This window comes from Dendrobates tinctorius, unplaced genomic scaffold, assembly GCF_039654945.1.
Source record: "Dendrobates tinctorius isolate UK_male_01 unplaced genomic scaffold, ASM3965494v1 ptg000126l, whole genome shotgun sequence".
Classification (NCBI taxonomy): Eukaryota; Metazoa; Chordata; class Amphibia; order Anura; family Dendrobatidae; genus Dendrobates; species Dendrobates tinctorius.
Genome location: NW_027361794.1, coordinates 24839636 through 24867209, shown reverse-complemented (window position 1 = coordinate 24867209; position 27574 = coordinate 24839636). Strand labels below are relative to the sequence as shown.

General features: G+C 45.7%; 1 protein-coding gene across 1 annotated transcript in view; it reads right to left on the bottom strand.

Annotated features, from left to right (window-relative positions):
- Positions 1 to 439: 439 nt before the first annotated feature.
- The window catches only part of LOC141047186 (uncharacterized), a 29471-nt gene continuing 2336 nt past the window's right edge, over positions 440 to 27574 (bottom strand). Inside the window, exons 2-3 of the mRNA XM_073542142.1 lie at positions 7241 to 7331; positions 440 to 2008 (exon numbers count right to left, since the gene is read on the bottom strand). Of these exons, the coding sequence (XP_073398243.1) occupies positions 567 to 2008; positions 7241 to 7331 (1533 nt within the window). The 3' untranslated portion in view covers positions 440 to 566. The remainder of the gene's footprint in view (positions 2009 to 7240; positions 7332 to 27574) is intronic.

Below are 27574 nucleotides of genomic sequence, written 5' to 3'. Positions count from 1 at the left end.
TTATTGCAGCCATTTGGTAAATTTAAATTCATACTATATATTCCTGACACTGGAGTGGCTTATAAACTTCCGAAGTATATTTTTTAAGTTTGGGATCTGCTAATATGTGGCTAGATTTCTGACTGTTTAGAATAACATGATTCATGATTTTAGTTTTTTTTTATCGTTTAGTCTCGCTTGAGTATATGCCAATATTAAATAGTCTCTTAATGAGTCGTCTTTGGTGAGGACGATGAAACTCATAGTAATAAGAGGCTTGGAGAGTGAGTGTGTATACGTCACCTCACCCTATATACTGAACTGTGGGGTATATGTTTTTTCTATTAGTCACTTTCCGACTAACCTTCAGGGGGTGAATTATGGGTATAGATTTACATTTGGAAGTAATAAGGTTTAGTTTTATCCTTCTGTCAGCAAACATGAGGAATGACAAGAGACAAACCATTTAAAAAGATTTAATTTTGGTTAAAACTATTCCAACATTATGAACATAAAAAAGGCTTCACACCTATGTGACATCTCTGATGTTTATTAACAGTTGATTTCCAAGTAAAATTTGTCCCACATTAAGAAAATGAAAATGGCTTCTCCTCTGTGTGACTGCTCTGATGGCGATCAAGAAGCACTTTCTGGTTAAAATATTTCCCACATTCTGAACATAAAAAAGGCTTCTCCCCTGTGTGAGTTCTCTGGTGCTTAACACAATCTGATTTATGCCTAAAACATTTCCCACATTCTGAACATGAAAAAGGCTTCTCCCCTGTGTGAGTTCTCTGATGGGTAACAAAATTTGATTTCTGCGTAAAACATTTCCCACATTCTAAACATGAAAAAGGCTTCTCTCCTGTGTGGATTCTCTGGTGCTTAACACAATCTGATTTATTGTTAAAACATTTCCCACATTCTGAACAGTAAAAAGGCTTCTCCCCTGTGTGAGTTCTCTGGTGCTTAACCAAATCTGATTTTTGGCTAAAACATTTCCCACATTCTGAACATGAAAAAGGCTTTTCCCCTGTGTGCGTTCTATGGTGAGTAACAAAATTTGATTTACGTACAAAACATTTCCCACATTCTGAACATGAAAAAGGTTTCTCCCCTGTGTGAACTCTATGGTGTTCATCAAGACTCACTTTCTGGTTAAAACATTTCCCACATTTTGAACATGAAAAAGGCTTCTCCCCTGTGTGAGTTCTCTGGTGCTTAACACAATCTGATTTATGCCTAAAACAATTCCCACATTCTGAACATGAAAAAGGCTTCTCCCCTGTGTGAGTTCTCTGATGGGTAACAAAATTTGATTTCTGTGTAAAACATTTCCCACATTCTAAACATGAAAAAGGCTTCTCCCCTGTGTGGATTCTCTGGTGCTTAACACAATCTGATTTATTGTTAAAACATTTCCCACATTCTGAACAGTAAAAAGGCTTCTCCCCTGTGTGAGTTCTCTGGTGCTTAACCAAATCTGATTTTTGGCTAAAACATTTCCCACATTCTGAACATGAAAAAGGCTTCTCCCCTTTGTGAGTTCTATGGTGAGTAACAAGCTGTGTTTTACGTGCAAAACATTTCCCACATTTGGAACAGGAAAAAGGCTTCTCTCCTGTGTGAACTCTATGGTGTTCATCAAGACTCACTTTCTGGTTAAAACATTTCCCACATTTTGAACATGAAAAAGGCTTCTCCCCTGTGTGAGTTCTATGGTGAGTAACAAGCAGTGATTTATGTGCAAAACATTTCCCACATTCTGAACATGAAAATGGCTTCTTTGCTAAATGAGCAGTTTGTTTGTTAATGCCTCTTTTGTGACTTTGATTTTCCTTAGTAGTCTGTGATGAATCAGAAGATGGGACCTGTTTCATAGGATCAGATGACAGATTTTTGCTGTGAATGGATGATGATATATCAGGAGTAACAGCAATCACTTCAGTTGTATCTTGTAGGACCTCAAGATCATCAGATTTAAAAGTTGAAGATGTCAGCTGTCCCTCTGATCTCCTGGTACAGTCATCTGCTAAGATAAAAATAATTTTTATTAATAAAATATCCTTGAGTTTTATATTTTTGAACACTTCTACTTAAACTGTCCATAAAAATGGAAAGCTATGTAAAAAACTTTAATTATTTCCCAAGACAATGACAGTTCACAGTCTAATAAAAAACCTTGTTGGATGAACCAGTAGTGTGCGGTGTTCAACTGTTGGTTCATTCTGCCTCCCAAATATTGAATATAAAGAAACCAATCAATGTTATGTAGGCGAAAATAATACCAATTCTCATCTCACAAAAGACAAGTCCCCACTCAGGTCCATCATCTGTCAATGGAAAAACAGATAAGTCAGGTTAGAGTTAATGCTATAGTTAGGGTTTATTCTAAAGTTAGGGAAGAATTAGGCTTTTCTCAATTGTCTCCCCAATAATTTGGTCACATCAGAGTTTTCTATTTCCAGGGAAAAAAAATAAAAACGAATAAAATGGCCGGTCAGTATTATGGTGCAGAGGAGGCTTATGCACTTTTATGGTCTGACAGTGAAGAAAGTGCAGTGTCAGATGATGTGGATTTCGAGGGCTTTAGTAGCAGCGACAGTGATAGCTCAGAAATGAGCAGTGATTCTGGTCCATCCTCACACACAAGGACCAGTACAACAAGAAGGACAAATAGCGCTTCTGGAGAAATGTCTCCAACTCAGGGAACAATGCCCAGTACTAGTGCTGTCCCTAGTGCTTGTGAATTGGCGCACACCAGTGTCCAAGGGGCTTTGCCTCTTGATGTAGCATTTCCCAGATGGGAGGCTTCGGATTCGGCTACTCCATTCATCCATAATTTTAATGCCATTCCTGGTATAAACGTGGAGGTGGAAAAATTTGGACCAATTAATTTTTTTAATTTGTTTCTGACAGATAGCTTTCTAGAGCATATTGTCCTACAAATTTATATGCGTCCCAATTCATCAGCCAGAATCCACGATCCTATTATGCTAGGTCAAATTTATGGACACCAACTAATGTCCTAGAAATGAAAACATTTTTAGGACTTACATTCGCTATGTGGCTTGTTAAAAAAATGAGCATTCAGTCCTATTGGTCCAACTGCCCTGATCAAGCCACCCCTATGTTTTCTGCCGTTCTTCCTAGGACCCGTTATGAAAGGCTCATGAGATTTTGGCATTTTAATGACAATAGTCAATGCCTGCCCAGAAATGCCCCAGAACATGACAGACTATTCAATATCAGACCCATCATCGAAGACTTGACAGAAAAGTTCTGAAAGCTCTACACCACAACAGAAAACATTTCCATTGATGAGTCCCTTGTAAAATTCTAAGGAAGACTGCACCTCAAGCAATTTATTCCTTCTAAGAGGGCAAGGTTCGGAATAAAGCTCTATAAAATGTGCGAGAGATAAACCGGATACACATCGGCTTTTCACATTTATGAGGGGAAAGACAGCGAACTAAACCCACCAGGAGGCCCTACTTATCTGGGGACACCTGGAAAAATGGTTTTGAGCCTTTTTTTTACAAAAAGGCTACAATCTGTATGTTGACAACTACTACACCAGCATACCTCTATTTAAAAGTCTGGTTGAACATAACATAGGGGCTTGTGGGACTATTCGCAAAAACCATCAGGGGTTTACACAATCATTGGTCAAAGAAAATTTCCGAAAGGGGCAGTCAGGGGCTTTACACAATGGAGAGCTGCTTGCCCTTAAGTATAAGGATAAAAAAGATATTTTTATCCTGAGCTCGATCCACACAGATGCCACAAGGGCCACTGCAGACCAACAGGGATCCACTACTCCAAAACCTGTGTCTGTCATTGACTACAACAAATATATGGGGTGTGGACCTTGCAGATCAGGTTCTACAGCCATACCAGGTATCAAGAAAATCATATATCTGGTATAAAAAGTTAGTCATGTATTTGTTTCAGGTGGCCACATATAATTCTTTTGTGTTATACAAAAAAGCCGGAAATGCAGATACTTTCCTTGATTATCAGGAAGAGGTCACTGAAAATCTTGTTTTTGAAAATGTTGTCCCCGCCAATCCTTTAGAATGTGAAGATGTGAGAAGACTCACTGAGCGACATTTTATTGCACTCATCCCAGTAACTGAAACAAGAAAGAACCCCAGAGAAGATGTCGTGTATGTTCCTAGAGAGGAATGAGGCATGATCCCCGCTATTATTACCCACAATGCCCATCACTGCCAGCCTTATGCCTCCATGACGGCTTTACAATCTTACACACAGAACCACGTTTTTGAACTGTTTTGACATTCAAGCATTTGGATTATTTAGTGACAGACACATTTGAGTAGAGCTGACTTAACAATTTCCGGGGGTAGGTGGGGGGAGGTCTCCAGAGACACAAGCTGGGCACAATATATTGGGCACTACAATGACATTTTTGCAATTTTTGCTCTAAAACTTCCACTACGAGTTTCTGGAAATCATCCATGTAGTGAAAATGGTCACTATATCCATAGATGAATTCCCAGAGGGGTGTCATTTCCAAAATGGGGTCACTTCAGGGGGGATTCTGTTGTTCTGGCACTTAGCGGCTCTCCAAAGTGCCATAAAAGCAGAATCCCCCCGAAGTGACCCCATTTTAGAAATGACACCCCTCTGGGAATTAGAAATGACCCCCCTCTGTGAATTCATCTCTGGGTGTAGTGACCATTTACCTATCTACCTAATTTCCAATGTAAAATCTGGGGTTAAAACAACATTTAGGGATAAAAATGTACCATATTTTTAGGACTATAAGACGCACTTTTTGCCAAAAAATTTAGTGGGGAAATGGGGATGTGTCTTATAGTAGGAATTTACTTACAAATGCTGTGGCGGCTGCGCTCTGTGCTGCGTGTCGGGCTCCACTGGAATTTTGTCAAAGTCCAGAGACCCCTGCAGTTTCATTGCTACGATGCGGTGGTCTCCAGAAAAATGGCCGCTGTGAACGGCGCATGCTCAGATTCAGATCTCGCCCCGAGATCTCGTTGCCGAGATCTAAATCTGAGCATGCACCGCCCCCAGCTGCCATTCTCCCGGAGGCCATCACAGCAATGGAGCTGCAGGGGCCTAAGGCTTTGACAAAATGGCGGCAAAGCCCCCCACGCAGCACAGAGTGCCGCTGCCCCAGCACAGAGTGCTGCCGCCGCCACAGGTGGAGCGCTGCCGACCCAGCGCAGAGCACTTCCACCCAAGCACAGAACGCTGCCACTGCCACTGCCCCAGCACAGAGCACCGCTGCCACACCAGCCTGGAATGGGAGTTTCCGGAGGCCACCGCACCAGCCTGGACCACCGAACAACGTCTGTGACCACTCTTGCACCTGTGCTGATTCCACCCCCCCCCGGTAAGCTGAATTCGGATGTAAGATGGACCCCCATTTTGCACATTTTTCTCCCCTATTTTCCTTTGAAAATTTGGGGTGCGTCTTATAGTCCGAAAAATACAGCAATTATTTTTTCTTCACTGCCCAATGGTATAATTTTCTATGGAACAGCAGTGGTGTCAGTATACTCACTGCACCACGAGAAGAATTCATTCAGGGAGGTATTTGGTAAAATGCGGTCACTTTTGGGGGCTTATGCTATTTTGGCACCTCAGGGGCTCTGACAATGTGACATATCACCCACAAACACTTCCAGCAAAATCTGCTCTCCAATACGGCGCTCCTTCCCTTCCAAGCTCTGCCATGCGCCCAAACAGTAGTATTTTCCCACATATGGGGTATCGGCGTGCTCAGGAGAAATTGCTCAACAAATTTTATGGAGCAATTTCTCCTGTTACCCTTATGAAAATGCAAAATATGGAGCTAAAAAGATTTATTTGTGAAAAATCGTATTTTTTTTTATTTGCATGGCGCCATGTTATAAACTTCTGTGAAGCACCTGTGGGTTCAAGGTGCTCAATACACATCTGGATAAGTTCCCTAAGGGGTCTAGTTTCCAAAATGGTGTCACTTGTTGGGGGTTTCCACTGTTTAGGCACATCAGGGGCTCTCGAAACGCGACATGGCAACCACTAATTATTCCAGCATATTTTACATTCAAAAAATCAAATGGCGCTCCTTCCCTTCCGAGCCCTGCCGTGCGCCCAAACAGTAGATTTCCCCCACATATGGGGTATCGGCATGCTCAGGAGAAATTGCACAACAAAACGTATAGCCCATTTTGACCTGTTACCCTGGCGAAAGTAAAAAAAAAAATAGGGCTAAAGGAAAATTTTTGTGAAAGAAAATTAAAGTAAATGTTTATTTTTTCCTTCCACATTCCATTCATTCCAGTGAAGCACCGGAAGGGTTAAGTAACTTCTTGAATGTAGTTTTGAGCACCTTGAGGGGTGCAGTATTTAGAATGGTGTCACGTGTGTATTTTCTGTCATATTGACCCCCCAAACTCACTTCAAATGTGAGGTGGTCCCTAAAAAAATGGTTTTGTAAATTTTGTTGTAAAAATGATAAATCGCTGTTTAACTTTTAACCCTTATAACTTCCTAACAAAAAAAATTGATATAGTTGATATAGATGTTACTGCGCAGGCGCCGCCATCACCGGTGACATTGTGCTGGATGTAATTTCTTTCTAAGCCTCACAATAGCCACAATATTATAGGCATTATCACCAATAATATCAATGCTATTATATGCATTATGTAATAATGGGGGCAGGTCAGTGAGGGGTCAGCGACCAGTCATAGGCCAATACAGAGGAATATGTAATCAGAGCACCACATAAAGCCCCACCCACAGCCCCGCCCCAGAGCACGAGAATCTCATTAACTGAAAACTACAAATACAGATTACACAACAGTAAACCAGAGTTGCCCTCATTTATGGTGGACCATTGGAGCTACTATGGATCCTGAGCAGAAGATTAGAGAAAATAATATTGCTCCCCATTTCAGGAGAGATTGTGCAGTAAACTGAATTCAAAAACAATGTAATGTATGACGAGGATTGAATCCATGACACCAGGGCTGGAGCCAACACATCTCCTGCAGGCGGGAATAAATGTATATTACAGGTAGGTTGATCCTCCAGTTTGTAAGTTCTATAGAAAAGGGCTTTCAATGCCCAAAGTCATTTGAACAGTTTTGGGTGGAGGAGAATGTTGTGGTCTAGAGGCAAAATGGTGATCATGGTAATACGGCCGGACTACACCACCGATAAAGCAGCCACAGCCGGTGACTGAGAGGAATCTGTGACGTCTCTGCATTCAGTGGTTACTACTCACCTGGGTAGTCATATGTGGGAATCTCCTCTTTACACCACTCATCACCCCTCACATATGTCTCTGTAGTATTAATATGGGTCAGATCTTCACCCTGAAACAAATATTGTAAGAGTCACAGACAGATGGAGAAGTCCCATCTATGATCAGCTCTAATCCTGCCATCTCCACCGTTCTCATTACACAAGTATAAAACATATAATACTGGAGGATAAAACAAGACTGAGCACAAGACCTTCACAGCCGTCTACACATCATAGGGGAGATCTCCTGACACCTTCTCTCCATCTACCTGATGATCCTGAGGAGCACTGGGATCTTCTTGGTTACAGTCCTGTGGAAGAAGAGGACGGGGACATCTCTCTGGTGTTGTCCTCTTACTGGATAGATCTGGAGGAAACACATACAGGGACTGAATTCATTCTCTACATACAGATAATTATAGGCCGTGTGTATTTAGTCCTGTCTATTACCTGGAGATGTGAGGGGCTGGGGAACCTCCATTATGACGTTCTTGTACAGATCTCTGTGTCCTTCTAAATACTCCCACTCCTCCATGGAGAAATAGACAGCGACATCCTGACACCTTATAGGAACCTGACACATACAATGATACCGTCATCCCCCGATCCCTTCATAGTGTTAATGTATAATGTCCCAGCATTCCCAGCAGTGTCACCTCTCCAGTCAGCAGCTCAATCATCTTGTAGATGAGTTCTAGGATCTTCTGGTCATTGATGTCCTCATGGATCAGGGGGTGAGGTGGAGGCCCCGTGATTGGGCTCAGGGGTCTTCCCCATCCCTCAGACACAGGGTCCTGACAGCGATCACTGGAGGTCTTCTTCACCACTGTGTAATCCTGGTTATGGAGAGACACATTAATAAATCTCACTACAGACATTTCCAGAGTCCTCACCTCTCCAGTTCTGTCCATCTGTTATTCCCATAGATAAGAATGATGTAATATGACGACATCAGAATCTCTCACCTCTCCAGTGAGACGGAAGAGGATCTCTAGGGTGAGGTGTAATATCCTCTCCGCCATCTTGTCTCTGTCCATATCCATCCTTGATGGGGAAATCAGGAAAATTCTCTTCTGTAGAAGATCTTCACTGAGAGGATCCGATATTGTAGAGACCTGAATGAGAAGAAGATGATCCGATGTAACATCATAAGAATCCTGTGTAATAATACAATTACTGGAGAGAATAAGGGAAACATATGAGGAGATTTATTATCTTACAGGGTTTAGTTTTCTTCCCTGACATCTACTAATAAAACCTATATATTTAGGCCACAGACAACATGCAGTTTTCTCCTCGGAGTCGGCAGCTGAACACGTTCCTCATAGACTCATCAACGTCACCATCAATTCCCATCAGAGTGAAGGAACATCGCTCCTCTATTCAGCTCTATGGATCCAGGATGAAATCCACTGCGGCCCCTGCGAGAAAAGAGCGAAGTCTGGTGAGACCCCCGAGGCCGGAGATTTCTACAGCTGCTCTGTGCGCACAGGACCTGTGATGAGGTCACAGGAGGGGAGGAGTCAGGGGTCACATGATCAGGGGCCTCAGTGTGTGCAGGACTCTGCTGTGCTGGTTGTCATGGTGCTGGATGAGGGGAAGTTTCTGTGTGGGGTCAGGAGGGGTTTACAGGGTGGATGTAGCAGAGCCGTGTGTGTACGAGGTGTACAGAGCGGAGCCGAGTGTGTACGAGGTGTACGGAGCGGAGCGTGTGTGTACGAGGTGTACGGAGCGGAGCGTGTGTGTACGAGGTGTACGGAGCGGAGCCGTGTGTACGAGGTGTACGGAGCGGAGCCGTGTGTACGAGGTGTACGGAGCGGAGCCGTGTGTGTACGAGGTGTACGGAGCGGAGCCCTGTGTGTACGAGGTGTACGGAGCGGAGCCGCGTGTGTACGAGGTGTACGGAGCGGAGCCGTGTGTGTACGAGGTGTACGGAGCGGAGCCGTGTGTGTACGAGGTTTACGGAGCGGAGCCGTGTGTGTACGAGGTGTACGGAGCGGAGCCGCGTGTGTACGAGGTGTACGGAGCGGAGCCGTGTGTACGAGGTGTACGGAGCGGAGCCGTGTGTGTACGAGGTGTACGGAGCGGAGCCCTGTGTGTACGAGGTGTACGGAGCGGAGCCGCGTGTGTACGAGGTGTACGGAGCGGAGCCGTGTGTGTACGAGGTGTACGGAGCGGAGCCCTGTGTGTACGAGGTGTACGGAGCGGAGCCGTGTGTGTACGAGGTGTACGGAGCGGAGCCGTGTGTGTACGAGGTTTACGGAGCGGAGCCGTGTGTGTACGAGGTGTACGGAGCGGAGCCATGTGTGTCCGAGGTGTACGGAGCGGAGCCATGTGTGTCCGAGGTGTACGGAGCGGAGCCGTGTGTGTACGAGGTGTACAGAGGGGAGCCGTGTGTGTACGAGGTGTACTGAGCGGAGCCGCGTGTGTACGAGGTGTACGGAGCGGAGCCGTGTGTGTACGAGGTGTACGGAGCGGAGCCGTGTGTGTACGAGGTGTACGGAGAGGAGCTGCGTGTGTACAAGGTGTACGGAGCGGAGCCGCGTGTGTACGAGGTGTACGGAGCGGAGCCGCGTGTGTACGAGGTGTACGGAGCGGAGCCGCGTGTGTACGAGGTGTACGGAGCGGAGCCGCGTGTGTACGAGGTGTACGGAGCGGAGCCGCGTGTGTACGAGGTGTACAGAGCGGAGCCGCGTGTGTACGAGGTGTACGGAGCGAAGCAGCGTGTGCACAAGGTGTACGGAGCGGAGCTGCATGTGCACAAGGTGTACGGAGTGGAGCTGCGTGTGTACAAGGTGTACGGAGTGGAGCCGCGTCTGTATGAGGTGTACGGAGCGGAGCCATGTGTGTACGAGGTGTACGGAGTGGAGCCGTGTGTGTATGAGATGTACCGAGCAGAGCTGTGTGTGTACGAGGTGTACTCCCAGCTTCGGTCGCAGACGTCTCTGTGTATGCTGTATACACCCGTATACCCCAGCTTCGGTCTCAGACCCTTGTGTACACTGTATTAACCCATATACCCCCAGCTCCAGTCGCAGACGCCTCTGTGTATGCTGTATACACCCGTATACCCCAGCTTCGGTCTCAGACCCGTGTGTACACTGTATACACCCATATACCCCCAGCTTCGGTCACAGACCCCTCTGTGTATGCTGTATACACCCGTATAACCCCAGCTTCGGTCGCAGACCACTCTGTGTATGCTGTATACCCACAGCTTCAGTCTCAGACCCCTATTTGTATGCTGTATACACCCGTATACCCCCAGCTTCGGTCACAGACCCCTCTGTGTACGCTGTATACCCCCAGCTTCAGTCTCAGACCTCTCAGTGTACGCTGTATACACCTGTATACCCCCAGCTTCAGTTGCAGACCCCTCTGTATGCTGTATACACCTGTATTCCCCCAGCTTCGGTCGCAGACCCCTCAGTGTGCTCTTTATACACCCGTATACCCCCAGCTTCGGTCGCAGACGCCTCTGTGTACACTGTATACACCCGTATACCCCCAGCTTCCGTCACAGACCCCGCGTCTCTCACACTGTATACACCCGTATACCCCCAGCTTCAGTCTCAGACCCCTGTGTGTATGCTGTATACAACTGTATACCCCCAGCTTCTGTCACAGACCCCTCTGCGAACTCTGTATACACCCGTATACCACCAACTTCGGTCGCAGACCACTCTGTACGCTGTATACACCTGTATACCCCCAGCTTCGGTCACAGACCCCTGTGTTCACTGTATACACCTGTAAATCCCCAGCTTGGGTCGCAGACTCCTGTATACACTGTATACACCCGTATACCCCCAGGTTCGGTCGCATACCCCTGTATACGCTGTATACACCTGTATACCCCCAGCTTCGGTCACAGACCCGTGTTCACTGTATACACCTGCAAATCCCCAGCTTGGGTCGCAGACTCCTGTGTACACTGTATACACCCGTATACCCCCAGGTTCGATCGCATACCCCTGTGTACGCTGTATACACCTGTATACCCCCAGCTTTGGTCACAGACCCCCCTGTGTGTGCTGTATACACCCGTATACCCCCAGCTTCAGTCGCAGACCCCTCTGTGTACGCTGTATACACCTGTATACCCCCAGCTTCAGTCGCAGACCCCTCTGTGTACGCTGTATGCACCCGTATACCCCCAGCTTCGGTCATAGACCCTCCGTGTATGCTGTATACACCCGTATATCCCCAGCTTCGGTCGCAGACACCTCTGTGTACGCTGTATGTACCTGTATACTCCTATACTCCTAGCTTCGGTTGCAGACTCGGTCACAGACCCCTGTGTACGCTGTATACACCTGTATACCCCCAGCTTTGGTCACAGACCCCCTGTGTACGCTGTATACACCCGTATACCCCCAACTTCGGTCGCAGACCCCTGTGTACGCTGTATACACCCGTATACCCCCAGCTTCGGTCGCAGACCCCTGTGTACTCTGTATACACCAGTATACCCCCAGCTTCGGTCGCAGTCCCCTGTGTATGCTGTATACATCCGTATACCCCCAGCTTTGGTCGCAGATCCCTGTGTACTCTGTATACACCCGTATACCCCCAGCTTCAGTCGCAAACCCCTGTGTATGCTGTATACACCCGTATACCCCCAGCTTTGGTCACAGACTCCTCTGTGTATGCTGTATACACCCGTATACCCCCAGCTTCAGTCGCAGACCCCTCTGTGTATGCTGTATACACCCGTATACCCCCAGCTTCAGTCGCAGACCCCTCTGTGTATGCTGTATACACCCGTATACCCCCAGCTTCGGTCACAGACCCCTCTGTGTATGCTGTATACACCCGTATACCCCCAGCTTCGGTCACAGACCCTGCATCTCTCACACTGTAGAACTGACGCCGGACACACACGGTAAAACTGCGGTCGTCGGTCTCTCATCTCTCGCACTTATACTGATAACATAAGATGGAGTCAGACGAACCCTCCTACAAAACGTGAGAACAAAGTCATTACTACAGGACTGTGTGAGAAAGGGATTTATTCTACAGGAAACGCTGGGGCCACAAATGAGAATAACATAATGTCGCTCATCTTCTCTTTCACCATAGATATTGACAGTGAGGGCGACTTTCACTTTGCTGCAATGTGGATTTTAGTGGCCATACATAAGTAGTTTACTAGCTTCTGAAAGCTTTCTGGAAGCCGGGAAGGCCTGGTTCCCAGTAAAAGGGTAGAAGGTTCCAGAACAACCGGTCCACCATACATCTGTGCTATCAGATGCTTCACCTTCTCCCAAAGCCCAGAAACCACAATACAAGACCACCAAATATGTCTCATGTCACCAGATATTCCACAGCCCCTAATACAGTCTCCCGAGATTTTAGGAAAAATGCTGTGAGTTTTTTCCAGTACATAATAGACTCTGTGCAATAGTTTTAAGGAGGTCTCCACAAGGGAAGTCTGGTGATTACCTCTTGATAGGGTGTCACAGCTACGATACCATTCATCAATTGACTGTTCAAACCCCAGATCCTCCTCCCACTGTAACATATACTTCAATTTTTTATCATCTTGTGGAGAATTTATAGCATAGTAGATCAATGAGATCGTTCCCCTGCCCAAAGGGTCATTTAGACATTTATTTTCAAAACTCATTGCCCTGAGAGTAGTACCGCTCGGGAGGATCTGCTTTGCAAAGTAGAAAGATCTGGTTCAATCACATTACCTCCCTAACTGGAGGGTCAAATTTTTGAACAAATTCCTGTCTATCAAGTAAGATATTAAATGGGGAACACAAATGTTTAAGTACATGAATACCTTTCAGCTTCCACCAAGAAAAAATTTGTGGCTCAAGGCCTGGCGGGAACATGGGGTTTTGTAATATAGCTGACAGGGGAGAAGGGCTTGATTGTAAGTTATATTTAAACCGGACTTTCCTCCAAAGAAGCAACGAGTGGACTGTAAAAGGAGCCACATTCATTAACCCCCGTGGAAGTCGGTCTGTGGTCCACATTAGGCCTGATAAAGAGAATGGTTTGGAGAGAAATGATTCCAGAATAACCCATCTCAGACTATTGGGATATGAACACGCACTTATTAATGGAGCAATCTGTGCCGACTTGTAATAAAGTGTAAAACTAGGGAGGGATAAACCCCCTTCTTTTCTATGACGGAACATAAGTTTTTGCACAATTCTGAGTTGTTTTCCAAGCCAAAGAAACTTAGACATCATAGAGTGTAACTGAGTGAACGTTCTGGCTGGTACCATAATTGGGAGGGACCTAAATAGATGTAAGAAGCGAGGCAGTGACACCATTTTTAATGCCTGTGTTCTGCCGGGCCAGGATAACTTTGAGGAAGCCCATCTATCCAGGTCCCTCTGGAAGTTATGGATCAGTGGGGTGTAATTCCACCTAAACAGAGTTGACCTGTTGGCTGTTAAGTTCATACCCAGATATGTTACATAATGTTCTTTGTCTGTAAACCCAAAATGGGAGGCTATATTAGTTTGCTCTGTCTTAGGAAAATTTACAAATAATGCTTCGGGTTTATCAATGTTAATCTTTAACCCTGAGATCTTCTCAATTTCGTGAAGGAGGGAAGCAAGTGAGGGAGTGTAGTGTGGGGACTTATTAATGTTAGCAGGAGATCATCCGCAAAGAGGCTGACGTTATATTGGTCTCCCATATTCTCAGGGCCCAGGATATTCTGATCTCTCCTTATTGCTTCCACAATGGGTTCCATTGTAAGTGCAGAAAGATCCGGAGATAGAGGACAGCCCTGCCTGGTACCCTCTGAATATTAATTGGAGGGGGATGTGGTGACGGGAGTTTTACATAAGCGATAGGGCTATCATATAACAATTGGAGGAACTTTATAAGTTTAGGGGAGAATCCGACTTCCGATAGAACCGTAAAGAGATATGTCCAGGACGCCGAATCGAAAGCCCTCTCAATATCTAATGCGAGCAGGAGAAGTCGCTTTCGCTGTAGGTTAGTTGTATGAATAATATTTAACGCTCTCCTAATATTATCTGGGGCCTGTCGCGCTGGTATAAAACCAACCTGATCCCGATGGATGAGGTGAGGGAGGATTTTATTGATCCCGTTAGTCACAATGGATGTAAAGATTTTGAAGTCAATGTATAAGAGGGATATAGGTCTATAATTTGTTGTGAGATGATCTTTCTTAGGATTAGGGATTACGGTTACATGCGCCACGTAGAGCTCAGGGGGCAGCTGTGAGCCATTTAGTAGTGAATTACAGAGGTTTTTATATGTGGTGTCAGCACATCGCTGCATTTTTTATAATATATTGCTGTAAGACCATCCGGCCCCGGGGACTTTCCTTTTTTAGTTTTTTGATTGTTGAAACTATTTCCTCCTCAGAGATGTGTAAATGGAGTTGTTGTGCTGCGGACTCAGTCAGGTTAGGTAGATGTAGTGTGTGAAGGAATGACTCCAGTAGTGAGGGGGGTGATTGTGGGGGGAATACAAACTCTGGGAGTATTCATTATAAGTGCTATACATGACATCGGGGTGGGCTGAGATCTGACCCTTAGGGTCTTTTATAGAGGAGATTATATGCAGTGACTCTCATTCTGAGCTTACGAGCGGCATCTTATTAGGCTTATTGGCATGGTGATAAAACGCGGCTTTACTCCAAGTTAGCGCCTCTCCGTTCTGGTGGTGAGAATGGCGTCTAATTGTCATTTCATATCTTGTATTTGTGTAGATAAGTATAGGGGTGAAGAGCGCTGATTGGCCAATTCTCACTCCTGCAGTTTCTCCTCCAGTCTGGGCTGTAATTCAGACCTTTCTTCTTCCTGTCGGCCGCTAACTTATCACAGAACCGGGAATAGATTTTCTGTGCGCGAGTCACATTGCTCCAAGTGAGGCCTCCTCCGCTGTGTGAGTTTAGGGGAAATTTGTTATATCTTCTCTTATAGCGGTTACATTAGAGATTTGGGCATTTTAGCTCCTGGTGTGGAGTCGATAGCACAATTATATGCCGCCATATAGTAGACGGCCGGCAACTGGGGAGAATTCCCTCCTGTGTGGGGTCTATTTCCCTCCAGAGAAATCACACGTTACATTCCACACATAACACTGTGTAGAGAAGGCGGCGCGGGGTAATTGTGCCAGTAGTGAGGGGAGAATAATGGCGGGAATGTCACTGACTGAGGAGAAGCCTCCATGGAGCCTCTTCACTCCGGAGATCATGTGACCCCTGACTCCTCCCCTCCTGTGACCTCATCACAGGTCCTGTGCACAGAGCAGCCATATATGTGGAGTGCGGCTCTGCAGGTTAGTGATGGGCAGTCCGGCTCTTCTGGCTCCTTTCCCCACTTTTCTCCCTCCTGTCCCTTCACTATAAAGCCTGGGCCTCATTATACAGCTGTACAGGGGTCTAGTGAAGGCTTTTTAGCCCTTTCCTCAGACTGTAGCTCCTGGGCACAGGCCCTCACTCCTGTCCCTTTACTATAAAGCCTGGGCCTCATTATACAGCTGTACAGGGGTCTAGTGAAGGCTTTTTAGCCCTTTCCTCAGACTGTAGCTCCTGGGAACAGGCCCTCACTCCTGTCCCTTCACTATAAAGCCTGGGCCTCATTATACAGCTGTACAGGGGTCTAGTGAAGGCTTTTTAGCCCTTTCCTCAGACTGTAGCTCCTGGGAACAGGCCCTCACTCCTGACCCTTCACTATAAAGCATGGGCCTCATTATACAGCTGTACAGGGGTCTAGTGAAGGCTTTTTAGCCCTTTCCTCAGTCTGTAGCTCCTGGGAACAGGCCCTCACTCCTGTCCCTTCACTATAAAGCCTGGCCTCATTATACAGCTGTACAGGGGTCTAGTGAAGGCTTTTTAGCCCTCTCCTCAGACTGTAGCTCCTGGGCACAGGCCCTCACTCTTGTCCCTTCACTATAAAGCCTGGACCTCATTATACAGCTGTACAGGGGTCTAGTGAAAGCTTTTTAGCTCTTTCCTCAGACTGTAGCTCCTGGGAACAGGCCCTCACTCCTGTCCCTTAACTATAAAGCCTGGGCCTCATTATACAGCTGTACAGGGGTCTAGTGAAGGCTTTTTAGCCCTTTCCTCAGTCTTTAGCTCCTGGGCACAGGCCCTCACTCCTGTCCCTTCACTATAAAGCCTGGGCCTCATTATACAGCTATACAGGGGTCTAGTGAAGTCTTTTAGCCCTTTCCTCAGACTGTAGCTCCTGGGCACAGGCCCTCACTCCTGTCCCTTCACTATAAAGCCTGGGCCTCATTATGCAGCGCTACAGGGGTCTAGTGAAGGCTTTTTAGCCCTTTCCTCAGACTGTAGCTCCTGGGCACAGGCCCTCACTCCTGTCCCTTCACTATAAAGCCTGGGCCTCATTATACAGCTGTACAGGGGTCTAGTGAAGGCTTTTTAGCCCTTTCCTCAGACTGTAGCTCCTGGGATCAGGCCCTCACTCCTGTCCCTTCACTATAAAGCCTGGGCCTCATTATACAGCTGTACCGGGATCTAGTGAAGGCTTTTTAGCCCTTTCCTCAGACTGTAGCTCCTGGGCACAGGCCCTCACTCCTGTCCCTTCACTATAAAGCCTGGGCCTCATTATACAGCTGTACAGGGGTCTAGTGATGGCTTTTTAGCCCTTTCCTCAGACTGTAGCTCCTGGGCACAGGCCCTCACTCCTGGCCCTTCACTATAAAGCCTGGGCCTCATTATACAGCTGTACAGTGGTCTAGTGAAGGCTTTTTAACCCTTTCCTCAGACTGTAGCTCCTGGGAACAGGCCCTAACTCCTGTCTCTTCACTATAAAGCCTGGGCCTCATTATACAGCTGTACAGGGGTCTAGTGAAGGATTTTTAGCCCTTTCCTTAGACTGTAGCTCCTGGGCACAGGCCCTCACTCCAGTCCCTTCACTATAAAGCCTGGGTCTCTTTATACAGCTGTACAGGGGTCTAGTGAAGGCTTTTTAGCCCTTTCCTCAGACTGTAGGTCCTGGGCACAGGCCCTCACTCCTGTCCCTTCACTATAAAGCCTGGGTCTCATTATACAGCTGTACAGGGGTCTAGTGAAGGCTTTTTAGCCCTTTCCTCAGACTGTAGCTCCTGGGCACAGGCCCTCACTCCTGTCCCTTCACTATAAAGCCTGGGGCTCATTATACAGCTGTACAGGAGTCTAGTGAAGGCTTTTTAGCCCTTTCCTCAGACTGTAGCTCCTGGGAACAGGCCCTCACTCCTGTCCCTTCACTATAAAGCCTGGCCTTATTATACAGCTGTACAGGGGTCTAGTGAAGGCTTTTTAGCCCTTTCCTCAGACTGTAGCTCCTGGGAACAGGCCCTCACTCCTGTCCCTTCACTATAAAGCCTGGGCCTCATTATACAGCTGTACAGGGTCTAGTGAAGGCTTTTTAGCCCTTTCCTCAGACTGTAGCTCCTGGGCACAGGACCTCACTCCTGTCCCTTCACTATAAAGCCTGGGCCTTATTATACAGCTGTACAGGGGTCTGGTGAAGGCTTTTTAGCTCTTTCCTCAGACTTTAGCTCCTGGGAACAGGCCCTCACTCCTGTCCCTTCACTATAAAGCCTGGGCCTCATTATACAGCTGTACAGGGGTCTAGTGAAGGCTTTTTAGCCCTTTCCTCAGACTGTAGCTCCTGGGCACAGGCCCTCACTCCTGTCCCTTCACTATAAAGCCTGGTCTCATTATACAGCTGTACAGGCGTCTAGTGAAGGCTTTTTAGCCCTTTCCTCAGACTGTAGCTCCTGGGCACAGGCCCTCACTCCTGTCCCTTCACTATAAAGCCTGGGCCTCATTATACAGCTGCACAGGGGTCTAGTGAAGGCTTTTTAGCCCTTTCCTCAGACTGTAGCTCCTGGGAACAGGCCCTCACTCCTGTCCCTTCACTATAAAGCCTGGGCCTCATTATACAGCTGTACAGGGGTCTAGTGAAGGCTTTTTAGCCCTTTCCTCAGACTGTAGCTCCTGGGCACAGGCCCTCACTCCTGTCCCTTCACTATAAAGCCTGGGCCTCATTATACAGCTGCACAGGGGTCTAGTGAAGGCTTTTTAGCCCTTTCCTCAGACTGTAGCTCCTGGGATCAGGCCCTCACTCCTGTCCCTTCACTATAAAGCCTGGGCCTCATTATACTGCTGTACAGGGGTCTAGTGAAGGCTTTTTAGCCCTTTCCTCAGTCTGGAGCTCCTGGGCACAGGCCCTCACTCCTGTCCCTTCACTATAAAGCCTGGGCCTCATTATACAGCTGTACAGAGGTCTAATGAAGTCTTTTTAGCCCTTTCCTCAGACTGTAGCTCCTGGGATCAGGCCCTCACTCCTGTCCTTTCACTATAAAGCCTGGGCCTCATTATACAGCTGTACAGGGGTCTAATGAAGGCATTTTAGCCCTTTCCTCAGACTGTAGCTCCTTGGCACAGGCCCTCACTCCTGTCCCTTCACTATAAAGCCTGGGCCTCATTATACAGCTGTACAGGGGTCTAATGAAGGCTTTTTAGCCCTTTCCTCAGACTGTAGCTCCTGTGCACAGGCCCTCACTCCTGTCCCTTCACTATAAAGGCTGGGCCTCATTATACAGCTGTACAGGGGTCTAGTGAAGGCTTTTTAGCCCTTTCCTCAGACTGTAGTTCCTGGGCACAGGCCCTCAATCCTGTCCCTTCACTATAAAGCCTGGGTCTCATTATGCAGCTGTGCAGGGGTCTAGTGAAGGCTTTTTAGCCCTTTCATCAGACTGTAGCTCATGGGAACAGGCCCTCACTCCTGTCCCTTCACTATAAACCCTGGGCCTCATTATACAGCTGTACAGGGATCTAGTGAAGGCTTTTTAGCCCTTTTCTCAGACTGTAGCTCCTCGGCACAGACCCTCACTCCTGTCCCTTCACTATAAAGCCTGGGCCTCATTATACATCTGTACAGGGGTCTAGTGAAGGCTTTTTAGCCCTTTCCTTAGACTGTAGCTCCTGGGAACAGTCCCTCACTCCTGTCCCTTCACTATAAAGCCTGGGACTCATTATACAGCTGTACAGGGGTCTAATGAAGGCTTTTTAGCCCTTTCCTCAGTCTGTAGCTCCTGGGATCAGGCCCTCATTCCTGTCCCTTCACTATAAAGCCTGGGCCTCATTATACAGCTGTACAGGGGTCTAGTGAAAGCTTTTTAGCCCTTTCCTCAGACTGTAGCTCCTGGGAACAGGCCCTCACTCCTGTCCCTTCACTATAAAGCCTGAGTCTCATTATACAGCTGTACAGGGGTCTAGTGAAGGCTTTTTAGCCCTTTCCTCAGACTGTAGCTCCTGGGCACAGGCCCTCACTCCTGTCCCTTCACTATAAAGCCTGGGCCTCATTATACAGCTGCACAGGGGTCTAGTGAAGGCTTTTTAGCCCTTTCCTCAGACTGTAGCTCCTGGGATCAGGCCCTCACTCCTGTCCCTTCACTATAAAGCCTGGGCCTCATTATACAGCTGTACAGGGGTCTAGTGAAGGCTTTTTAGCCCTTTCCTCAGACTATAGTTCCTGGGCACAGGCCCTCACTCCTGTCCCTTCACTATAAAGCCTGGGCCTCATTATACAGCTGTACAGGGGCCTAGTGAAGGCTTTTTAGCCCATTCCTCAGACTGTAGCTCCTAGGCACAGGCCCTCACTCCTGTCCCTTCACTATAAAGCCTGGGCCTCATTATACAGCTGTACAGGGGTGTAGTGAAGGCTTTATAGCCCTTTCCTCAGACTGTAGCTCCTGGTCACCATGTGATCTCACCATAACCCTAACAAGCTAATTGAGTTGTGAAATCTTGGTCAAAATTATCTCAGTGCACAAATCTCCAAGGGTGCCCATAGTTTTGCATCGCCCCTTTTTCTTTTTTGCAATTATGAAATTGTAAAATATGTCTCTCTATATATATATTTTATAACTATTATTTTTGCCTAAAATACAAAGGCCATGTGTCGTCTTAGAGGTTCGGCCTTTTAGAGATCATTTCATCTTCATCTTACTACTGCTCACAATAACAGTCATTTTGACTCGGGGCGCCCACACTTTTACATGCCACTGTCAATGCTTCATCCCGCTGGTGCTCAATATTTAATAGGGTCTCGCTATTAAACTTAATGAAAAGTTCGGTGAATTTCTTTGAGCTGTTATTACTAGAGATGAGCGAATATCGTTGGAGAAGTTGTTATTGGCTAATATCACTTACCGAATAGCTGCATCGGGACCCCGGATCCCTGGAGCGCTCCCGATAATCAGCTGCATGTGTCGCCCTCCATGCAGGTGCTGTGACTATCAAAGAGCGTGACACATGCAGCTGATTATCGGGAGCGCTCCAGCACACTGAGTCCTGCACACACTGAGGCCCCTGATCATGTGACCCCTGACTCCTCCCCTCCTGTGACCTCATCACAGGTCCTGTGTGCACAGAGCAGTCATATATGTGGAGGACACTCCTGGATCTTCTGCTTTCTGGGCCGGTTCCTCCTGTGAGTCCTATTAACTCTTTCGCTCCCTGTATTCTCCTTTCTGACAGGACAATATCTGAATTTGGATAGTGTGACAGGAATATAAGCAATGTGGAAGGAAAAAATGACAATTTTACTTTATTCCCTCACAAAAATGTGACTTTAGCTCCAGAATTGTCAGCGTAACAAATCCTTATTTCCCCACTGTAGTTTGTAGACTCCATATACAGATCCCTTAAGTGTGAAAAGAGCTGAATTCCCCACTTAAGTTATTGCGTTTTGGAAATTGCCCCCACTGGGAATTTATCTCCAGGTAAAGGCACAATTGTGTCTCCATGGGGGTTGTGCTCACAGCCCAACATCGTGTGGCCTCCAAAGAAATGCCACCCCGCACCATTACTGACCACTGCCAAACCGGTCATGCTGAAGGATGTTGCAGGCAGCAGATCGCTCTCCACATCGTCTCCAGACTCTGTCACGTCTGTCACATGTGCTCAGTGTGAACCTGCTTCCATCTGTGAAGAGCACAGGGCGCCAGTGGTGAATTTCCCAATCTTGGTGTTCTGTGCCAAATGCCAAGCGTCCTGTACGGTGTTGAACTGTGAGCACAACCTCCATCTGTGGACGTCGGTCCCTCAGACCATCCTCATGGAGTCGGTTTCTAACCGTTTGTGCAGACACATGAACATTTGTCGCCTGCTGAAGATCATTTTGCAGGGCTCTGGCAGTGCTCCTCCTGTTCCTCCTTGCACAAAGGCAGAGGTAGCGGTCCTGCTGCTGGGTTGTTGCCCTCGTACGGCCCCCTCCACATCTCCTGGTGTACTGGCCTGTCTCCTGGTAGTGCCTCCAGCCTCTGGACACTATGCTGACAGACACAGCAAACCTTGCCACAGCTCGCATTGATGTGCCATCCTGGATGAGCTGCACTACCTGAGCCACTTGTGTGGGTTATAGAGTCCGTCTCATGCTACCACGAGTATGAAAGCACAACCAACATTCAAAAGTGAGCAAAACATCAGCCAGAAAGCATTGGTACTGAGATATGGTCTGTGGTCCCCACCTGCAGAACCACTCCTTTATTGAGGGTGTCTTGATAATTGCCAATAATTTCCATCTGTTGTCTATTCCATTTGCACAACAGCATGTGAAATTGATTGTCAATCAGTGTTGCTTCCTAAGTGGACCGTTTGATTTCACAGAAGTTTGATTTACTTGGAGTTATATTCTGTTGTTTAAGTGTTCCCTTTATTTTTTTTGAACAGTGTATATAGATAGAGAGATTTTTTTTTTCTTTGCGTTGGAGGGTCCAATTCCAGTTATTGCTGTGTGATCTGTGATTTCTATCTACTCCACTGTGTACAGGATAATAGAGTATAATAAAGTAGTTATGGACGTGACGTAACTAACATTGTGCAGTGACTCTGCTTTCCATATAGTGATGGATATTTCTTGTTGCTGAAACTGTGATTTTTTTTTCACTTTAACCCTTTTTTAAACCCCTCTGATCAGTGCGATCATACAACATACAAGCCTCTGTTGGCTCCGGTGATGCCCTGTACTACTGTAGTGCCGTGTATCATCACTGCCTGTCAGTGTAATACTAACGGCCCCATACACATGAGATCAGAGTTGGCTGAACGGTCATTTGGCAGACGGCGATCTCTCCCGACTCCCCCATACACACAAATATTCCAGCTTTCCTGTGGTCTGTATGAGAGAGTCGCCTCCAGACTCCTCTAGAGGAGGATTATCTACAGGAAGAGCAAACGGATTATCCTCTGAAATTCAGGATGCCGGATCCTTCTCTGCCATGAAATCATCTGTCTGGAGTCCCCCAAATACATTATATGGTCGGTCAGACCCCCCGAAATCAGTGCTTTCATGGAACTTTAGTGTAATGTGTATGGGGCATTATAAGGTAACTTATTGGACGCTGCCTCTGGCCCTGTGTCAAATATAGCGTGGCACAACCACAAGGTGCACAAGTAGGTTACCCAGACCAGAGTGAATAATAAAATAACTTGGCACTCAACTGAATGATCCTTTGCAAATTAATTTTAAACATTTTAGTATCGGCTTTTTCTGGAGTTTTTCTTGTAATATAGGAAAGCCTAAGGCCAGAAATAATCCCCATAAATCACTGTACATGGAGACTTTGTGGTCAGATCATTTCTGTCCGTTGTGTTTGTGGAAGCAAAAAATCTTTTCTAAAAGCCTCAAACTTCTGTGTGTGACTCAGAGCTGACATCTAACGTGAGAGAAGATTCCAGTGCGGGGAAGACGGGAAACCTTCATATAGACGGCCGGTGGGGATGGAGGCAGTGACCGACTCTGGCCACATCTGTCTCTAGAGCCGCAGTAGGAGATGAAGATGTCGTCCTCATCATGAAGGAGTTATTTCTCATGTCGCGTGTAATGAATATCTCCTGCAGTATTGCTAATGCCGATTCCAGTGTCGGTAATGAGACGAGAATTAGCGTTATGGAAGATGAGTCTATGAGGAACGTGTTCAGCTGCCGACTCCGAGGAGGAAACTGCTTGTTGTCTGTGGCCTAAATATATAGGTTTTATTAGTAGATGTCAGGGGAGAAAACTAAACCCTGTAAGATAATAAATCTCCTCATATGTTTCCCTTATTATCTCCAGTAATTGTATTATTACACAGGATTCTTATGATGTTACATCGGATCATCTTCTTCTCATTCAGGTCTCTACAATATCGGATCCTCTCAGTGAAGATCTTCTACAGAAGAGAATTTTCCTGATTTACCCATCAAGGATGGATATGGACAGAGACAAGATGGCGGAGAGGATGTTACACCTCACCCTAGAGATCCTCTTCCGTCTCACTGGAGAGGTGAGAGATTCTGATGACGTCACATTACATCATTCTTATCTATGGGAATAACAGATGGACAGAACTGGAGAGGTGAGGACTCTGGAAATGTCTGTAGTGAGATTTATTAATGTGTCTCTCCATAACCAGGAATACACAGTGGTGAAGAAGACCTCTAGTGATCGCTGTCAGGACCCTGTGTCTGAGGGATGTGGAAGACCCCTGAGCCCAATCACGGGGCCTCCACCTCACCCCCTGATCCATGAGGACATCAATGACCAGAAGATCCTAGAACTCATCTACAAGATGATTGAGCTGCTGACTGGAGAGGTGACACTGCTGGGAATGCTGGGACATTATACAGTAACGCTATGAAGGGATCGGGGGGATGACGGTATCATTGTATGTGTCAGGTTCCTATAAGGTGTCAGGATGTCGCTGTCTATTTCTCCATGGAGGAGTGGGAGTATTTAGAAGAACACAGAGATCTATACAAGAATGTCATAATGGAGGTTCCCCAGCCCCTCACATCTCCAGGTAATAGACAGGACTAAATACACACGGCCTATAATTATCTGTATGTAGAGAATGAATTCAGTCCCTGTATGTGTTTCCTCCAGATCTATCCAGTAAGAGGACAACACCAGAGAGATGTCCCCGTCCTCTTCTTCCACAGGACTGTAACCAAGAAGATCCCAGTGTTCCTCAGCATCATCAGGTAGATGACAGATATTTCTTGTTGCTGAAACTGTGATATTTTTTCCACTTTAAACCATTTTTAAACCCCTCTGATCAGTGCGATCATACAACATACAAGCCTCTGATGGCTCTGGTGATTCCCTGTACTACTGTAGTGCCGTGTATCATCACTGCCTGTCAGTGTAGTTGGGTCGCCCTCCTAGGGCTGGCGGGGTACTCAGTACCGGGCCCGATGAGCTTCAATGGGAGATGTCACGGCAGCTGGGACCTGGCCCGTGGCCCTGGGCGCGCATTGTAAAGAGGGAATGTGTTCAGTGTGCTTCTGATAGTTACAGTTTATGAATGAATGATTCGTGACTAGTATTGAGCATTCCGATACTGCAAATATCGGGTATTGGCCGATATTTGCTGTATCGGAATTCCGATACCGAGTACCGATATTTTTTCAATATCGGATACCGGAATTGGAAGTCCCCATAATGCAATGAGCCACTGTTGTGGCTGTGATTGGCTGCTGAAATGATGTCATCATGATGCGCGGTCTGTGCGCATCATGATGCGCGGTCTGTGTGGACCTTCCGGTGGTCTGTGCGGGCCTTCCGGTGGTCTGTGCGGGCCTTCCGGTGGTCTGTGCGGGCCTTCCGGTGGTCTGTGCGGGCCTCTCGGGGGTCTGTACGGGCCTCTCGGGGGTCTGTACGGGCCTCTCGGGGGTCTGTACGGGCCTCTCGGGGGTCTGTACGGGCCTCTCGGGGGTCTGTACGGGCCTGATGGGGTCCGTGCGCGCCTGCCGGGGGTCTGTACGTGCCTCTCGGGGGACTGTACGGGCCTGCCGGGGGTCTGTACCGGCTGCCGGGGGTCTGTGTAGACTGCCGGTGGTCTGTGCGGGCCTCCCAGGGGTTGTGTGTGTGTGCAGGCATTGTCCGATGGGACTACAAGTCCCATTGGGCTATGCCTGCTACAATGACAGTGATTGACACATTAGCCAATGATGGGACAGTAGTAGTCCCATCATCCGGCTAATGTGTTGAATGTAAAAAAAAAAAAAACATACTACATACATACTACATATATACTACATTCATACAATATACATACATACTACATACATACTAAATATATACTACATTCATACAATATACATATATACTACATACATAGTACATATATACTACATTCATACAACATACATACTACATATATACTACATTCATACAATATACATACATACTACATACATACTAAATATATACTACATTCATACAATATACATATATACTACATACCTACTACATATATACTACATTCATACAACATACATACTACATATATACTACATTCATACGACATACATACATACTACATACATGCTACATATATACTACATTCATACAACATACATATATACTACATACATGCTACATACATACTACATTCATACAACATACATATATACTACATACATGCTACATACATACTACATTCATACAACATACATACATATATACTACATTCATACAACATACATACTACATATATACTGCATTCATACAACATACTGTACATACACACTACATATATACTACATTCATACAACATACATACTGTACATACATACTACATATATACTACATTCATACAACATACATACATACATACTACATACTTGCTACATACAATACATTCATACAATACATACATGCTACATATATACAACATACATACTACATACATACTACATATATACTACATTCATACAACATACATACATACTACATACATATATACTACATTCATACAACATACATACATACTACATACTTACAGCATACATACTACATACATACTACATACAACATACATACAAACAATACATTCATACATTCATACAATACATACATACTACATATATACAACATACATACTACATATATACTACATTCATACAACATACATACTGCATACATATATACTACATTCATACAACATACATACATACTACATACTTACTACATACATACAACATACATACAACATACATACATACAATACATTCATACAATACATACATACTACATATATACTACATTCATACAACATACATACATACTACATACATGCTACAGACATACAACATAAATACTACATACATACTGCATACATACTACATACAATACATTCATACAATACATACATACTACATGTATACTACATTCATACAACATACATACATACTACATACATACAACATGATACAGACATACTACATACATACTACATACAATACATTCATACATACTACATATATACTACATTCATACAACATACATACATACTACATACATACAACATGCTACAGACATACAACATACATACTTCATACAATACATTCATACAATACATACATATAGACATACAGTACATATAACATAGAGTACTTACTTACCATTACTTGTCACATTGTTCCCCAAAGCCAGTGTCATCTATGGAAAAAATTAGAAAAGAACAAACAAGCGATATACTCCCTGATCCGCCGAAATCCACGAGTGAGTGTCCCACGCCGATTTCCCGTGGAGAACAGCAGCATCAGCTGATGTGACCGCTCTCTAGGGGCTTCAATAATCCAATGACGGGAGGTAGGTATCCTTCAGCACTGTATTCCTCCGCCACTGTAAAAAAATTAGTCCCTAGTCTCACTTTTGGCATTGCTGTGTGAGAAAGTTCCCACGCAGCTTTTGCCATAAAGTGAGACTAGGGACTATTTTTTTTACAGTGGCGGAGGAATACAGTGCGGACGGTACCTACCTCCCGTCATTGGATTCCTGGAGCCCCCTGGAGAGTGGTCGCATCAGCTGATGCTGCTGTTCTCCACAGGAAATCGGCGTGGGAGCCTCGTGGATTTCTGCGGATCAGGGAGTATGTCGCTTGTTTGTTATTTTCTAATTTTTTCCATAGATGACACTGGCTTCGGGGAACAAAGTGACAAGTGATGGTGAGTATGTACTCTATGTTATATGTACTGTATGTCTATATGTATGTATTGTATGAATGTATTGTATGTAGTATGTATGTTGTATGTCTGTAGCATGTTGTATGTATGTATGTTGTATGAATGTAGTATGTATGTATGTTGTATGAATGTAGTATGTATGTATGTTGTATGTATGTCTGTAGCATGTTGTATGTATGTAGTATGTTGTATGAATGTAGTATGTATGTATTGTATGAATGTATGAATGTATTGTATGTAGTATGTATGTAGTATATATGTTGCATGTTGTATGTATGTAGTATGTATGTTGTATGAATGTAGTATGTATGTATTGTATGAATGTATGAATGTATTGTATGTAGT